This window comes from Berghia stephanieae, chromosome 1 (genome assembly GCF_034508935.2).
Source record: "Berghia stephanieae isolate SIO BIC M18660-M18661 chromosome 1, UCSD_Bste_1.3, whole genome shotgun sequence".
In the NCBI taxonomy this organism is placed as follows: Eukaryota; Metazoa; Mollusca; class Gastropoda; order Nudibranchia; family Aeolidiidae; genus Berghia; species Berghia stephanieae.
In genome coordinates, this window is record NC_088360.1 from 8,277,843 (window position 1) to 8,296,558 (window position 18,716).

The 18,716-nt window shown below is 35.1% G+C and overlaps 1 protein-coding gene across 1 annotated transcript in view; it reads left to right on the plus strand.

Annotated features, from left to right (window-relative positions):
- Positions 1-3,264: 3,264 nt before the first annotated feature.
- The window catches only part of LOC144967243 (uncharacterized), a 32,001-nt gene continuing 16,549 nt past the window's right edge, over positions 3,265-18,716 (plus strand). The window contains exons 1-21 of the mRNA XM_078904219.1: positions 3,265-3,490; positions 5,414-5,519; positions 5,991-6,158; positions 6,986-7,169; positions 7,716-7,868; positions 8,564-8,762; positions 9,231-9,483; positions 9,825-9,990; positions 10,556-10,735; positions 11,194-11,343; positions 11,808-12,037; positions 12,317-12,590; positions 12,892-13,076; positions 13,587-13,736; positions 14,035-14,217; positions 14,659-14,920; positions 15,442-15,589; positions 16,267-16,527; positions 17,034-17,306; positions 17,969-18,206; positions 18,425-18,644. Coding sequence (XP_078760345.1) covers positions 3,439-3,490; positions 5,414-5,519; positions 5,991-6,158; positions 6,986-7,169; positions 7,716-7,868; positions 8,564-8,762; positions 9,231-9,483; positions 9,825-9,990; positions 10,556-10,735; positions 11,194-11,343; positions 11,808-12,037; positions 12,317-12,590; positions 12,892-13,076; positions 13,587-13,736; positions 14,035-14,217; positions 14,659-14,920; positions 15,442-15,589; positions 16,267-16,527; positions 17,034-17,306; positions 17,969-18,206; positions 18,425-18,644 — 4,035 coding nt within the window. The 5' untranslated portion in view covers positions 3,265-3,438. The remainder of the gene's footprint in view (positions 3,491-5,413; positions 5,520-5,990; positions 6,159-6,985; positions 7,170-7,715; positions 7,869-8,563; positions 8,763-9,230; positions 9,484-9,824; positions 9,991-10,555; positions 10,736-11,193; positions 11,344-11,807; positions 12,038-12,316; positions 12,591-12,891; positions 13,077-13,586; positions 13,737-14,034; positions 14,218-14,658; positions 14,921-15,441; positions 15,590-16,266; positions 16,528-17,033; positions 17,307-17,968; positions 18,207-18,424; positions 18,645-18,716) is intronic.

Sequence of the window (18,716 nt, forward strand, 5' to 3'; positions counted from 1 at the left end):
TTTCAATTCGTTACATTTTCGGCAATTCAACACCAAATATTATCATCATTATCAATTGGTCACTTAATCTAACATAAATAAATTAATAAATTATTATAAGATAGCCGTGGATCTATAGTACTCTTCTTTTTGTCGAGAGAGAGAGAGAGAGAGAGAGAGAGAGAGAGAGAAAGAAAGAAAGAAAGAAAGAGAGAGAGAGAGAGAGAGAGAGAGAGAGAGAGAGAGAGAGAGAGAGAGAGAGAGAGAGAGAGAGGGAATCTTGAAACTTTCTTTACCTGTATATTGGAATTAGCTAGTATTATGAAAGCAATATCATTAATGAATCGAATTCATTCATGATCAAGGCGACTAAGAGACAACTTGCATTGAATGCAATAGTTTGAAACCTGATGCTAAAAAAAAAAACCCCCAAACAAAACAGACAACCCCCCCCCCAACAAAAAACCCCAACAAAAATTCAAAATAATAGCCCCCCCCCCCCCCCCCCCCCACCCTAACTAACTTGAGCATTGTTATAGAATGATATCCACTAAACGTGCTCTAAGCGTTTTACAAGGGTTCCCTGGCCAATAATGTAGGGCACCTGTTAAGTGAGTGACCATTATTTTTTTTTCAGACAAAGACAATACTCTTAACGCCCAGGTACTCATCTTACACCTGAGTAAGGTGGGAGAATGTGAGTAAAGAGCCTTTTCCAATGACTCAACTACGCGTTGCTCAGTAGAGAAAAAAACGCTGTTTCGACAAGTACTCATTTTACATTTGGGTATGGCGAGTAAATTAATGTGAGAAAAGAACCTTTTCAAATGACTATTGCTTTATCAAAGCGGGATTCGAATCAGGGACTCACATATCACATTTATTAGTTGCATACCGCTATATCTCTAACCTGACTGTTAATGCAGTAAAATCAAAGCATCATGACATGGTTCATCTCATGGTTTACAAATTGTATCATTATTCTTATCCTGTTTACGAATACAATGGTATTATATTATATCATTTCAAACTCCAATTCTTTCTTTATTGTTTGGCCCCCCCCCCCCCCCCCCTTACACACACACTCTGTCAACAGGGTTAACCACGGATAATATTATTGACATCATGCTCATCGACATCATTCTTATTATCTATCCTCACCGATAAGTTATAGGTCACTCTTACTATCACTGTCTTTGTTATCGTGAAGTTGAAGTCAGCTGGAGAGCAGCTTTGGCATGATAACTTTACCAGTTGTGATAATGAATTCAGAAAACGCCCATCAGGGTGGGAGGGCTACGGTGTGTGTGTTGCATATAATGTTATAATATGATAAGTTACAGGGCACTTGGTCATGAGAAAGGACGCATATTAATTCAGGGGCTATATCGGGGGTAGTGCCCCATCCGATAAAAAACAAAAAAAAAACTAACACAACCCCCCCCCCTCCCGCATTCCCCCCCCCCCAAACAAAGGAATAATAAAAACAAAACAAAAAAAAAATCAAAAAAAAAATCAAAAGAACAACAACAAAACAAACAAAAACCCAAAACAAACAAACAAACAAAAAAATACCTTCCCAACAAAAAACAAATCTAATAAATAAAACAATCCAATAATAACACCCAATTAGTAGATAATCCCACAATGACAATGATAAATGGCTTTGGCATCAGCGTCGTATTGAATCAAGCCAAAAGGCAGCATTGAGCATTGACTCACTCTGACACACTTAATTTCTTGGTTTTGACCGGAAAATATTTACTTCAAATATCGATGGATTAAGATGGCCTCCAATTGTTAAAAAGTTTCAAACCGGAGACTTTTAAAGAAGCTTCAGTCTTTATGATTAAAACAAGTTAGGGTCGTCCTTATTGATAGAAATGTGAAGTCAACGTGTTTTTGTGTGTGGCTAAATTAAAAAAAAAGGTTTGTCGCATATCTATTGCCGGGTAAAGAAAAATCACATGGAAACATCTATAATCCGTTCATGATCAAGGCGACTAAAAGGCAACATACATTGAATGACCCCCACCCCCCCCCCCCCCATCCCCAATATTGTACCATAATATTGTCTTGCTGAAGGGATAAATAAATATCAAAACACACCGAGAAACGCATTGGGCATGATATAACCGCCCATATATGTTCTTTACAGGAGAACGCCCACTTCGGTGGAGACTTTTTCTTAACTTTTTCCTTTATTTTACATATCGTGGACTAGATTGAGAAATCCGTTCATGACACCATCCCGTTTTTTTTAGTTTTAAATTGTTTTAATGACTTTGTTCCCAGTTGTAAATAGATCAATATAATATTGTTTGTCTCACGTTTTGACAGTTGTCGAATAATACAGGGTCTTTTAATTGACAGTTTTGGTGACTGGTCACAAACGCTTTGGTTTCGGAGTTGAATAAGCCACATTACATATGTTAACCTACTCAACTCAGATGTGAATGAACCTTTGGCTCAGGCAGTGACAAATGTTGTGAGGGTGTTGTATAAAAAGGCTCTTAATGAGACTTGGACTGAATGAAAAGGAATTTAGCTCTGCTTGGTATTTTTTAAATGAAGAATGTTGAAGAGCATTGAGCATTCTGAAACAACTTAATGTGATATATATATATATATATATATATATATATATATATATATATATATATATATATATATATATATATATATATTATATATATTCTATTTATATATCTATATATATATATATGTATATAGAATACAAATTGTCACTCACATTTTATGTGGCCAAGACGATTCGTTTCTGTGTCTCTTTACACGTCCTCAGTCGGCGTAATCCTTAATAATTAGAAATTAGGAAATCAAAAATCATACATATATATATATATATATTATATATATATATATATATATATATATATATATATATATATATATATTGTGCCATTATTTATTCCATTTAAAAGACGATAGTCTATATAATTAATTGAGGTGCTGGGATTAGTAGGATGGCTTTTAGATTGGAATGCTTTGATAGCAACGAAAGTATGAGCGCTTATTTCTTTAGTTAATTGGTTTGTGTTTAGGGATGGGAATGAATGTAATCATAATAATATCTAATGGTAAATCTTAGATAACCGGGGTAAAATACCTAAAGCTATTTATGTCATTTATTAAGAACTAAGTCATGGATATGAATATCAAGAGGGTTAAAGCGAAGAAACGAAGCTTACATATACATCTAGATTAGCATAGTTATCAAATGACGTATTTAATTATCAAACTAATAATCAAATTCTAACGATGTAGAGGTCAAAGTGTGATTGATTGCCTCAACCAAGACGATTGCACCAACTTGTCACAATAATTGTGTTATCAGTACGACCTATTGGTCTTTGATCAGTTTCAATCAGCCCAAGTGTATATAAACCCGGACCAGATCACCAAGACTTCAATTGCAAACTTTTTGAGACACGACACACAATGGACGCCAGATTATTGGTGCTCCTATCCCTCGTCGCTGCGGCGATCGCAGGTAAGACTCTTCATATTTGTTTTTAACCAACTTATTATTTCCAAAAAAGTTTCATTTTTTTGTTTGTTAAAGGGAGACAATCAAAATTGAAGACTTTAAATGATTGAAAGTAAGCATAATTCATTCTTTGTTGACACTTCAAATTTAGATATGTATAGCATTGCTTTTGTGGGAGATATTTTCTGTGGCAAAATAGCTATTGAATTATTAATATTATGTTAATCTAATACTTTTTTATCACAATTTTATTTTATAAAAAGATATCTGATTGTGTGATTTAACATTATGTGAGACTTAATTTAATACAGCGGGTTAATTATTAGAGGAATTTTCATAGGATGGATTTGAAGAATCCAGAATTGTGTTTTTAAAAAGTATGTGGTTTTGTTTATTCATCTAACAGAAATCTTATAATTTAAGGAGTTTTCTACTTCATTAACATACCTTACTGAACCACACATTGTCTGAGAGTGTATTATAGATCTGGATAACTGCTTAAAATAGATAATGGAAATGTTTAACGCGCTAAATCTAGACCTGATACCGTAGTGTAACCAACGAAAAAAAAAAACCCCAAACAAACTGTGCGGCTATGTGGTCTTTGTGGTATGACACTCGCTTTCGGATCGGAAGGTCCTGGGTTCGAGCTTCGCTCGGCGCATAGTTGAGTCCTTGGAAAAGGCTCGTTACTCACATTCTCTCACCATACTCAGGTGTAAAAAGTAAAATGAGTGCCTGGCCGTTAACAGCGTTGCCTCTGTCCGAAAAAATTTGTAATATCGCCTAACAGGCGTCATGTACCGTCCTACATGTTAAGTGTTGCTGTTGGCCAGGGACCCCTTGTAAAGCGCCTTGAGCACGTTTAGTGGATAATGCGATTTATAAAAGCTCAATAAAAGTATGTGAATGAAATAGTGCCAGACATAGCATCGCATTTTTCTTTCTTGCTTGGTCTGACACTGTTTCATGCACACTTTTTCAGATAGCTATCTTACACCAGTGCCTGCTTTCTAATTTCTCAATATGATATTATTGTAACCAACATAAAACAATACTATTTAAATGCCCATTGTTGCAAGCTACAACGTCGAAGTAATCAAAAACAATTAAAGCTAAATCAAAGCAAAGAAATTTTAGCACACGAAAACGTCTATTCTTATATATACGTTTCACATTTCTATTTCCCCGATTATTTTTTTCTGACTCTGTAGTCTACGCTAAAATTTGTCTTTCTTATATGCGATTATTTATGTATGATTTTTAATCGGATATTTTATTTCCATTTTCAGTAAAAAAATATTTAAATTTGATCTCACTCAAAATTTTCATAATCAAAATTTTCATAATAAACATTTTCAAAATATCCGTGGTTTTTACTGAACTAGAGTTTTCATTGAATGTTTAGTAGAAAACAATAATTGAAATAAGATATTGAACCGTATAAATGGATTTATCACACGCTTAAAAATTCCCTCTAAAAAGACATTTATTTGAAATAATTTCTGGTATAAATGTATTTAACATGATGTGATAAAATTATATACGACCTCACGAAGTGATTTGTACTGCAATGGTTTTTCTTTGAGGTATGGATTTTATATGATGTGAAGACATTTCGGTGAAATAGTGACATTGGTCGCGATAAAATATTGATGATGGTGATGGCGATGACGATGGCAATAATGATGATGATGATGATGATGATGATGATGATGACGGCGACGACGATGACGCGATGATGATGAAGATGATGATGATGGTGATGATGATGATGATGATGATGATGATGATGATGATGATGATGATGATGATGATGATGATGATGATGATGATGATTTTGGTGATGCTGATAATTCAAAATGACAAAGAAGAATTACTAAAAACTATTCCTACACGTATTTTAATCTGTCTTTTTTCCACCAGGGCCATTATCGACATATGATTCAGATAACAATAAATGCGCTACAGAATGTACTGAATCCAACAATTTCAAATATAACCCCGGAACGACCTATGTATATGACTACAAGTAAGTAATCATTCAACAATGTCTAATTATTTGACATGCCTCTTTATACCCACTCAATCCGCCAGAAAAGTTTTATTTAATACATCGATTGATTCAGATAACCTTGTCAAAAAGACTCAAAGCAGCTTGACTGTGATTAATGACTGGATAAATGACAATGATCGAAAAGTTATGGCCTCACTGGTCTGTCCTTTGAAGTGGTATTTTATATACAAAACCTTTCTTTCCCCAGATATGATCAAAAATCCATTCATATGCAATGGCAAACATTGCAAGAGTGCTTGTTTAGAAACTGGAAGCTTCTATACAAATTAAACATTGTGAAATCGCTGGTTAGTTCTCCATTGTCTGTTTGAATAATGAACTTGGAATTGAAAAGCTTATTGAACATGAGCAATCCATTGACATGTATCCTAAGAATGAGTTTACTTTTGATTTTTGCAATTTATTCACAATTACCTTATTTTCCAGAGTGGACACAGACTCCAGCCTCGCTGGTGCCTTCGAAGACTCTGCCAAGACGACCCTCCAGACAAGCGTCAACATTGAAGTCCTCAGCAAATGCGAATTTGCCCTCCAGCTGAGAAACACCAAGTTGTTTCACACTGACGGCCAAGGAGCTATGAAGACAGCTGACAGGTAGGGCTTGTTAGAATACTATCATATCATAAGCGAATCTGACTGAGATCGATCGGGGACTTCTCCCTTGTTCCATCCAATCCAATCATTCAGAAAATTTTGACCAATCGTCTGAAAATGGTATTATGTGGAAATCGACGGATCATATTTGCAGGTCTGAAAACCAGACGTAATTTTGGGTCCTTTTTAACATTGTTGTATTTTGCGTTGGGTTGAGAGTATTTCTACTACAACAATAAGACCATAAATATTTGGGTTATCAGATCTGCAATAAATACACATTGGTTGGTGTGAACCATGTGCAAAAATAGAGGTTTAAAGTAAAATTGATCAGAAAATTGGGATTTAAATTGTTGTTACTTTAAGAAAGTTTTATGTATTGTTCCCAATAAGCTGTTGATGATACAGTTTTATAATACATTCCATCTGAAAGTTTCAAGTTTGAAAGTCGTCTTTGCGGTGAAAAAGAAAACAATTTTTAATGAAAGTTAACGAAATCTCACTTTGACGTCCAACTTAAATTAAATGTGTTGTGCCATGGCAATATGTGTCAGCAGTGGCTTAGATGTTGGCCATATTTTTATTTAACGAGGAGCGCAGTGCTGAAGTAATGAACATAGTCTATTAAAGAAAAACTACAATACTAAAACAGCGAATAGCTCGATAATTGCTGCGAATTTTATATTTTTCCACCAATTAAAAGTATACACACCCCCCTCCACACACACACACACACACACACACATATATATATATATATATATATATATAGATATATATATATAACATGCCTATAATAAGCCTTCTATACCCATCTCTATGAACAGGGAAAACGAGTTCCGTACTGAAGTGGAGACATCTCCATTGAGATTCTCTTTCCAAAACGGCGTTGTTGACCACATCTGCTCTGACAAAGACGAGTCTGTCCGCAGCTTGAACTTCAAGAATGGTATCTTGTCTGCCTTCCAGAACAGCATGGATGACCTGACCCAAAGCCAGAACGTCACTGAGGTACATTTTATATATTTTGGCATATTCTATTTATTTGGTTATTATTTTATCTAGATATCGCAATCGTTACTATATTCCGTCCTACTATGTCATGACATCTATACTGGTGTTACATTTGATAACTATAAAAATGTACAGAATAATAATAATGATGATAATGACGATGATGATGATGATGATGATGATGATGATGATGATGATGATGATGATGATGATGATGATGATGATATTAATGGTAGTAACATGATTAAGGGTGACAAGAATGGTTCCTTTTTGATGATATATAAACATAAACATTTACATTGTCAATTTCCATAATGTCACCATGCTCAATAGGTTTCAAAATGCGTCATTTATCGCCCCCCCCCCCCGGCAGACCAAACCAATCAAATTATGTTCCATGCTATAGGGTCCAAATCATGTAATAGCGGTCTTACAACTAGGAATGAAGTTACATCTTAGTCAAGAGTCCAATAGCAAATTACTGATATTGGTTCAAATAAAACTGTCCGATTAAAAGTGAATATTTTCTCCACCACCCTTCAGACCGATGTTATTGGAACGTGCAAGGCCGAATACAAGGTCCGCAGCAACGGCTACTACACCACTGAGGTAAAGAAGGTGAAGGACGTCTTGACCTGCACTGACCGTTTGGACTACATGACCATGCTCCAGACCACCTCATACAAGGTGCCCTCTGTAAGTGTCAAATTTTGCATTGACTTCTGTACATACAAAAATAAGATATTTATATCATTTAAAAACAAAAAGAAATATATAAGTGAGTTGAAAAAAACAATTAGCATTTTGTAGTTATGAAACATTCTAAACTTTATCAGTACCTCGCTTCATTGCTTATTGATTTTGTGATCATGTTTTTTCCTTGGAAGGCCTTTCCAGTTTACTAACATATCTGAAAAGCTATTCCATAGCGAGAGCTATTAGATATTTCTTGTAAAATCATAAAAACTTCAAAGTATCAGGATTCAAACATTCTACCTTTCAAACTATACGTTTATTTAACCAATTATTCATCAACTTTGTAAAAACTCTTTGTCGACCTCTGTTTTTAAAGAAATAATTTTCAACACCACTCTAACGAACAAAGGATGTAATTCATTTTGACAACATTGATAAATATCAAATGAGTATAGGATTTATATAGCACTCACCATGCTCAATGCGCTTCACAATTCTTCATCTTTTCCGATGGGAGGCCAAATGGAACCGAATTTTCTATTCATATAGTTCAAGCAATCTGTTACATGCTCTATCCTGCACTAGAGTTCTCAAAGCATCCATCACTGCCTATAAATAGGTACCCATTTATACTTGAGTTAAGAGTGACAATAGGTGTGAAGTGACAAATGACAAATGTTTGTGTCTGATTACAGGACTTGCAGAACCTGCCCATCATGAAGACCACCCACGAGTGTGATCAAGCCATTGAGAACGGAGGAGTTCTCAAGAGTTCCATCTGCAAGGAAAGCCACGTCTACAGACCTTTCGCCAACGGAGAGAGTGGAGCTAGAACCACCATCACACAGACTCTGAAATACCAGACCTACAGAAGTGGCATTAACCGCAGAACTGGTGAGTATTCCCAGCAAGGAAACATAACGCTAGTGTAGAGGAAATAGAAACACACACACACACACACACACACACACATATATATATATATATAATATATATATATATATATATATATATATATATATATATATATATATATATATATATATATATATATACGTGTGATCTTTAAGAGCTGGTTGCTATTTTAAAAAAAGCTTCGCATAAACAACCCAAAACAAAACATCTTCATTATTTTCTTTTTCATGAAACCAATATTCATGGTATGGTAACTCGGTGGATTTCATTTTATTAACGCCTTTCACAAGACACATTGCACATTGTAAGGAGATGTAATGAAGTTATTATACATTAAAGGATCTATCGTATTTTTTTACTCAGAAGAATTAATGAACTATGGAATTACAGAATTTCTGCTGCAAATAACCATAATGTATTATGAATTTCTTTTTTCTATTCAAACAGTTAATGTCAAGAGCAGGTCCTCCCTTCTTTTTGACCACTCTGCTGATCACCTCAACCAAGAGCAGTCTCGCATGGCAGTTGAGAAGAAACTGACCGAAGTCTGTGATAATACCCGTTTCGGCGTCAGACCAGAGACTCCTCGACTCTTCACCGATCTCGTTGCTGCCATGAAAGGATTGGACAAGGTAGACCTCACTGAGCTCCACCGTTTGTTGAAGACCAAGACAATGTGCCCAACCAATGGAAAGGCATAGTAAGTTGAATGTGAATTTAATTTACACATATTAACCTTTAATTATGGTAATCGATTCACCCTAGTCTTGGAAACGATGTTACAACATATGTAACTTTAAAGCTTTATACTGTAGGTAATACCAATAGTTCATGATTAACCCAGAGGTTATAGATAAGTTGGTATAGATTTTAGAAAATTATAGTAAATATCGAAAATGAACAAATCTTAATTCGTCAAAATATTATAAAAGGTAACCACAGTCATCCTTATTGGTCAGGATACTAAAATTACCACCAAACAAAAATGTAATATTGAAGTAAAATTTCATGTCGTACATTGTTGTCTATGTGTCTTTCCAGCAAATTCTTCCACGATGCTCTTCCCATGCTCAACACCAAGGCCTCTGTAAGTTTGATGACTGAACTCATCAACACCAAGGACGTCACTGGAATGGAAGCTACTGCTTGGCTTACCTCCCTTGCTTTCATCCAAAACCCAACCTCTGACATGCTCTTGGATGTTAAGGTCAGTATATTCTCGTAATATTTCTCCCCTCCTGTTTTTATTATATATTTTTTTAAAAATCGAATATATTAAAAAAGGAAGGCAAAAGGATTAGATGCATGAAGAATAGGATGTAAATAGAAATTAGGGCAGATGTATATTTGTCAACAGCCGCACTATCCGTTGACTCTGTTCATAGTAAACACATTTTGAAATGCGGCATGAATGAAAAAAAAGGATATTGAACGAAAAATTGATAAAATGATAAAAAATAGATAAAGATGTTTCAAAATTTCCTTTTTGGGATGCAATAAAGTATTATTATCATTATATTATTATTATTATTATTATTATTATTATTATTATTATTATTATTATTATTATTATTATTATTATTATTATTATTATTATTATTATTATTATTATTATTATCATTATTATTATTATTCAACAGCTCCTCGTGATAATAAGGGAGAGTCAGATTGGTCAAGGTATTATTATCTTAATCTTTAATATATCAAATCTCCACATTTTTGTCTTTGTATTTTTTAAGTTTTAATACAAAGAAACTCAATCTACATTTTAGGCTCTCCTTGACAACCAAGAGGTTCGCGAAGACGCCATGCTCCCAGTATCATCCATGGTGAACAACTTCTGCAAGAAGATGGGCACCTGCAACCAGGATTACTCCGTGCTCAGTTTGATGTCCTCTTTGGAAAGGAACATTGACTACAACTGTGACGCTTCTGGCAAGAAATTCGAACTTGTAAGTTCTGAAAAAAATATAGTAGCTTAAACCACAACAAAATACGTAGGATAAAAGTTGTGAGGTCAAATAACAGCAAATATTATTCAAACGGTACCTCATACAAAATTTTTAATTAGACAAAGGACAAAGAGCAGACGTTTTGAAGACAAAAGCTTATTTCATGGATTCGTCTTATCTCAAAATGAAGATAAACAGAAGGTAGTCTATCAGAAATAATAGTAAGACACGGAACTCAGGAGAGCAAATTTGCCGACATGGTTTTTTATCAAGTTAGCAATTTAAGTACGTTATCATCCATCTCAGGGTATTTTTTTCCTTCAGAATATATATTCTAATAGTTATATCTTGAGGCTTAATACCATGATTTCAAAGACTTTTTTTCTCATCATTTTATTTATATTTCTTTAATAATGCACCTTGTTTTATTCAAAAATGGTCAATTTCGATGTTTCCAGACTTTGTTGACATTGAAAGCCATCGGAAACGCTGGTCACGCCATCAGGGCCATTCCAGTCCTCAACAAATGTATGACATCCAAATCCAACCCTCTTGAGATTCGTGTGGCTGCTGCTGAAGCCTTCAGAAGGATGCCTTGTGCTGCTGATGTAAGTTTGCATTTAATTTGGTTTTATGCTGAAGAGACTGACGTTTTAAATAATTATTGAATAATTGGGATGGATAGTCTTTTGTACGTCTAGCTTCAGGTGAAATTCTCATTCAGGATTCCAAGACGATAGTCTTTCTCCTCAATTATGCACCATAATAAATCAGTGCCTTGATTTGCTTTCGTTTCTGGGTCTTTTAAAGTCATGGAGCACAAAATCAATTAAATGAAGAAGACAAGTAATTAATACTTTTGAGATAGATAAAAATGAATAGAAAAAGTAAATAAATAATTAATACGGAAGCAAAAAAATGTGTTCACAAGCTGAGAAATAGTAAAGAGATTCTTAATGGCAGTGACCCTATCAACTATAATACTCGTCATTGGAACAAAACTAAAAGAAACATGTTCTTAAGCTCCAGAACTCTCAATACTAAAACGTTATTTAATTGTTCCATTCAACAGGACAAGAGTCTGTGGGAAACTTTCACCGACAAAGATCTCGACTCTGAATTGAGAATCAACGCCTACTTGGCTCTGATGCGTTGTCCCACCCAAGAAAACCTGGGCAAAATTGCTGCCATCCTCAATGCTGAAGAAGATGAACAAGTTGGAGCTTTTGTCTACAGTCATTTGACCAACTTGAGAGAGACATCTGACCCTCACAAACAGGGCATTGCTGAATCTATTGACAAGTAGGTTCATTGGAAGATAGAAAGTTTTATATTTATGTTTAAAAAAACAAACACATTAAGCCTCGTACCTTATATCCAAAAATGTGTTGATTAATAGCTTCAGATGCCACATGGTTGAATAAACACACCAAAAAATTAACATTTGTCTTCAAACATAAGTAATTTTCAAAAATTAAATAATAAAATCTTAAATGTTATCTCTTCATTGTTATACTGTCCTCATCAAATTGAAGGAAGAATGTGCCTCTATACATTTTTGTCTTTAATATCTACCTACAGCTTGGCATTGGAAAAGGAATTCGACCTGAGCCCACTCAAGGTCTCCAGAAACTTTGAAGTGTCTGCTCTCCTCAACAAGATCAACACTGGTGTTGCTGCCGAGGGTAACATGATCTGGTCCAACAAAGTCCAACTTCCTAGAGCTGTGTCCGGAAACTTGACTGTTCAATTGTTTGGTCAATCCATCAATCTTTTGGATTTTGGAGGTCGTCTTGAGGGCCTTGAATACCTCATCAAAAACATCTTTGGACCATACGTCAACGACAAATCCAAGGTATGGTTGGGTGCTAAATTTGGCGTAAAGACATGCGATTTTTTGGTCACAAATTATGGCTACACTGTTGTGTTAAATAATCTTCAAATAGCCATTCATTATTTTTGCATAGTTTTTAAAAATATGATTTTAAATGATTAAATATGGACATGTTTGATACAAATCTGAGGATATATGTCTCAAAGTCAAAGAATAACACAAAATAAATGGAGAAAGCTTGAAAAATGGTTGCCATAAATTATGAAAAGATATGAAAAGTTTGCGAAAGATGTTTATGTGTGATAATTTATTGTGTTTCTAGATTGAGGCTGACAACGTGAAAGGATCCTTCTACGGCCGTTTGTTTGGCAATGAGATGCTTTTCATGCACTCCCAGACCACAAAATCCCTGTTTGGAAAGACTCCCACATACTTGGACATTCTCATCAAAATGGCCAACCAGCAACATGTTGCACTCACCCAGAGTGTTCAATTCATGGATATCTGGTATGTTCTACGCACACAAAATTAACTTCATCATATAATAGTTGAACCATAAAGTTGACTAAGTATCATAAAACAGTTCTACAAAGCGAAAAACATGTAATTTAAACATTTGATGCAATCATCTTGGTCTTGCATTAAAATGTGTTTGATGCATCCGATTTCAATTATCAGATGCGTGGCTGAAATCTAAAATATAAAAAAGATGTTGTAACAGATTATTATAAGCAAAATTATGGAAACTGCCTATAAAAAGAGAAATACCGTGAATGATAAAGAGGAGTTAATGAGAACCAGGGAGAAAAAGCGTGTTCGGGGAAAAAGTGCACCAGAATGAATGGAAGGGTTAGAAGGGAGAACGAAATAGAGAGAGAGAGAGAGAGAGAGAGAGAGAGAGAGAGAGAGAGAGGGGGGGGGATATGGGGGAGTAATAGTTTATACAATATTCTTTTCATTTACACCTAATGTTATACAAATAAGATGGATTATAGCAGTAGAACAATTTCATTTCAGCATGGTAATTCCCTCATCTGCTGGTCTGCCCATCCACGTTAACGTGAACGGAACGGCCACTGTAGACCTTAACATGAGTGGTAAGATGGACTTGCGTAAGGTTGGAGCTTCTCCCAGATCCATGGATGTCGATGGAGAAATCAGACCAAGGTAATTCGTGTTAGATTATGTAATTCTTCAATTCTCCAAACACTTGTAAAATCAAAAAGATTACGTAAAATATAAATGATACAAGTAAAAGTGTTGGAAGCCTTTAAAAAACTGTTAATTGTTTTGTTGTTTTTACCATTGAATCGGATGGAAGGCATTTTAAGTCGCTCTACATTGAAACTCTGAGTATGTGTAGCCAATGTGTTGACAAGAGTGAATCGCTGTGTTCTATATACTTGGAACAAGCGGATTCGTATATTTTAAAATGTTTTTCTTTTTTGTTTTTGTTTTGCAACAGCGCCGCCGTTGAAGTCACTGGTTCCATGTTTGTGGACTCATTTGTCACAAAGACCGGTATGCGCATGCGCAACACCCTGCACACCAGCACTGCCATGAAGGGACGTATCCAGATGAACCGAGGACAGCAACTCAATGTTGAGCTTGATACCCCCGAGGACAAGATGGAAATCTTCGATGCCAGGTTTGGAAATTTTAATTGAAAATGATTTTTTATGAGGCCGGGGGGGGGGGGGGGGGGTGTCATTTGCGTAATTATTGAATTATTTCTCTCAATCTTTCTTTCGGATAGGCACTTAGGATTCTGAAGTATTGGTCCCATTGTATTGTCGGATAAAATATAATGACTTGGCAATAGATATTCGAATATAACCCGAAAACTGCTACAAGTGCCCTTTTTATACATGTTGACCTTATTAATAATCAGTATTCATTGTTATAGTACATCTTGAAATCAAGACTTTCCTCCATACAAAGTCTCCTTTTAAAGAACTATACCGTATTTTTCTTCTTATATAAAGTAAGAAACATACAAATACATACAAATACACACACAACCACCCATAAATAACAATGCCTCTGTCCATCAGGAGAATGTCAACTAATATTTTCAAAATCTTTTCAGATCCAAATTCGTTCTCCTCCACAATGATATGGAACAAGAACAGAAGATGGTCAAGGAGAACAGGAAGGAATACAAACTCTGCTCCAGCAAACAGATGGCCCATATCACCGGTATGGAGGTCTGTGGTGAACTCAGCTTCCCCAACGCCTCCATGAAGGCTGATAGTCCATACTTCCCCTTCACTGGCCCAACATCCGTCAGTGTTACCGTCTTCAAGAAAGATTCCCACTCTGGTTACAAGATCTTTGCCAAGAGAGTTGAGGTAGGTTCCAACGATTGAAACAAGAAGTAACCATAAAGGCTGTACATGATTCTAGAAGTAGAATTTAGAGTGGAAAACACAGTTTGAATTACAAATTTGATACCAATGTATTTTGAGAGCCGACATTCATTCTTCTCAAAGGGACATAATATCAATTCAAATAAAAAATTTTAATTAAGACCGAATAGTTAATTTTCAGTATAATTTTCAATTTCTCTCCTAAATAATACCATATTAAGACGATGGGTCACAAATTATAATCTGATAGCTCAGTGTACGAAATATGAAAAAGTATTATGAAATTATCAATTAAAAAAACCCTTTTTGTAAATGGCTATGATGAGAATAAATTTTGTGATGTGCTTCTTTGCAGCCTCTTGTTAGGCACATCTCGTCATTATTATCTTATCCTGATATTCAATGTTGTCATTTTTTGTTTAAATCATCGTAAGGATAAGGACATAGCCACTGTCAGTGATTCAACAAGATCTTAATCTTATTATTTTTTTTTGGGTTTACAGAACAGGAAGGCCAGTATGGCTCAGATCTCATTCAACACCCCAGGATCCCAGGTCAACCGTGCCATCTCTGTAGACATGAGCCTCAACTACAAGAAACAAGACATTGAAATGAACATGGCTTCCCCATGGAAGAAACTGTCTGTGAATGGTAATAAAATTATTTCAATTATATTCAGAATGCGATATTGTATGTCACATCGATAGAAAAGCAGTGATAGATTAGTTTTAAGTCGTCTTTGGTAAACTTTAGGAACCATTTGTGAAGTCCATTAAAATTGTATTGATTTCAACACCCCAACTCCTCTTTTTCTGCAAGAAAATAAATACCCTACACTAAATATTTTTTCTTCTCATTCTATTCCCCCTTCTTCTAGTCCTGCTCCGTCTCTTCCTCCTCCTCCTCCTCCTTCTTCTTCTTCTTCTTCTTCTTCTTCTTCTTCTTCTTCTTCTTCTTCTTCTTCTTCTTCTTCTTCTTCTTCTTCTTCTTCTTCTTCTTCTTTTTCCCCTCCTCCTCCCCCTCCTCCTCCTTCTTCATCGTCAGATGGACGATCATAAAGCCTTAGGAGTTAATCTAAATAATCGTTTGAGTCAACGGGTGATAAAACTTAGAAAAGGTTCACAAGTTACCGATTATCAATATGTAAAAAAAAAAGTTTTACAATTTTCAGATTTGTCAGTAATTCTGTGTTTGTTGGCAATTTTTTTAAAAATTGGCTCCCAACACTATCTTTTAAAGAATATGTTAAAAGCGCTACTCATTATCACTTCATCATTGATTTTATATTCGCATTAAATCCTTATTTAATAATTATATTAATCTTCCAGGTAACCTGATCAACCTGAAAGACTTGAAGAGTGTGAAAGGAAGTGTTGTCATTGACGACAAAGATACCTACGCCATGACTGGAGAGGTCAAGGTTTCTCAGTCCAAGGGCAAAATCCAGGTCAACCCCATGATTGAGTTGAGACGTCCTGGCGCTGACAACATCCAGGTTACTGGATTCGTCGCTGTCGAGCATCCTTTGAAATCCGTCAACATGGAAATGTCCCTGTCTGGACTCAACAAATTGCCCTACACTCTCAAATGTGAGTTACGACGATTTTTCTCTGGTTTGAACGAATGATGATAGTGATGATGTGAAGAAGAGGAAGAAGAAGAGGAAGAAGAGGAAGACGATGATGATGATGATGATGATGATGACGATGATGATTATTATATTGATAGTAAGTGCAATTTGATGATGACGATGATGATGATGGTGATGATGATGACTACGACGACGACGACGACGACGATGATGATGATGATGATGATGATGATGATGATGATGATGATGATGATGATGATTATACTGGTGAGGATGCGAGTGATAACAACACTATTCATGATAATATAAATTGGGGTGGTGAATATGAATATGTAACCTGAGAATAATGAAATCATCATCACCATTGTCACTATCATCATCAAAGTTGTCGTTGCCGTTGACACAATCTTTTTAAGCTCTTGATATCCATAATTTATCAGTGTTACTGTTACCGGTATCATTATCAAAATGATTATTATTGTCATGCTTCTGTTTTTGTTTTAGCTGCTTTAACAAACAACAAGAAGGAAAAGAGTGTAGAAGCCAGCATCAGCCTGGACGGCAAGAATGAACACAGCTTCAAAGCCTCCAACAAGATGAGCGTCATGGGCAAGAAGTCTATGATCGCCGTCATCCAGAATCTGTTGGAAGTCAGAAGCCCTGAAAGGAAACTGATGTCTCTCACCAACAATGTTGACTACAGGGAAGACAAATCCTTGAAGCTTGCATCCAACCTCTACATGTACCGTGTGCTGAAAAAGCCCGCTGCTCTGAAAGGTAACCGGATACCTTAATATGTTTTATCTAAATTAATATAAAACTGACAATGTTAGATAACAATTGTACTTTGTTCTATTCTTCCAAGATTTGAGGAATAATTATTGTATTGCTGCTATAAGTTACAAATAACTGTAAAACATTAAATTTTATTGAAACAAGAAGATATTTAGATTTAGTACTGTTGAATAACTAATTCAATCTGTTAGAAGTCCATAAATCAATATTCTACTTAGATTTATGGTTTAGTGGTTTATCTAAAACAAATAGATAATTGTCTACAAGTTCTTACAATGATGGAATATGAGGTATGAAGAGAATCGACTAAAAAGGATCAACATGAATGTTGATGAAATTAGACTCAAGCCCGAATTCGTATGGCATTCTCCTCTTTACCTTAAAATTTTAAAACATAATCGATACGTACTTACTATTGGTATGTATTTTAAAGTTTTAATACAATATTTTCATTTCCTTTAATTTAGTTTTAAACATAGTATTGTTGGGAACTGAAAAATCTGAATTTTTTTTGGGTTTTTTTTATTGACTATTTTGTCAAATATCTAGCTATTGATATGAAGGATATAACATATGTATTGATTACCCAGTAACAGTGTAAATACCACACATTACAACAATCACCCGCTTTGTGTATACTTCAGTTAATCTAGTGAAGACTGCAAGAAAGAAGTCCACCAACTACAAGGGTATTATAAACCTGAAATCTTCTCATGTCAGTGGAAGCATTGTCTGCAACGTCAATAAGAAACCCAGCGGACTCCTGTCTGTCACCTCTAAGGTTGACTACACTGTCCCAAAGGTGGCCAAGAACACTGTTACCTTCTCTGGAAAACTCAATGACAGAAGTACCAAAGCTTACAAGTCATACATTGTACAGAGGTAGGTAGTCAGCATAGTTTGATTGTCTAAAACAAGATATTCTGATTAATCCATAGACAAATCCTATGTTTCCAAGTTCATCAACACCCTTTTTCGTTTTATAAGCATACAATTTAAATGGAATGACAGTTTAAGTAATCATTAGTTAGAAAGTAAGAATTCTACAAGATTAAAATACCTATAAAATTTATTGAAAATTTTGTCATGTTATATTTCAGTAATATTGGCATCAAGAAGAACCCAGAATATAACTCTAACATGAAGATTGAGGTTGGACATAAGAAGAAGCTCAGCTACATGAGTGCCGATGTAAAATATGGTCCCAACCCTAAAGACAAGATCAAGAGAGTCTACTTTTTGACCTCATTGAACAGGAAAGTTGCCTCCATGAAGAATGCTCTCATTAACTACAAGATCAAAGCTCAAGCTCCTGCTCATGTAAGAACCTTGTAAATGCAAATTAAAACAGTTTCAACGAAGCATATTCCTTAATATGTAGGGAAATATTAA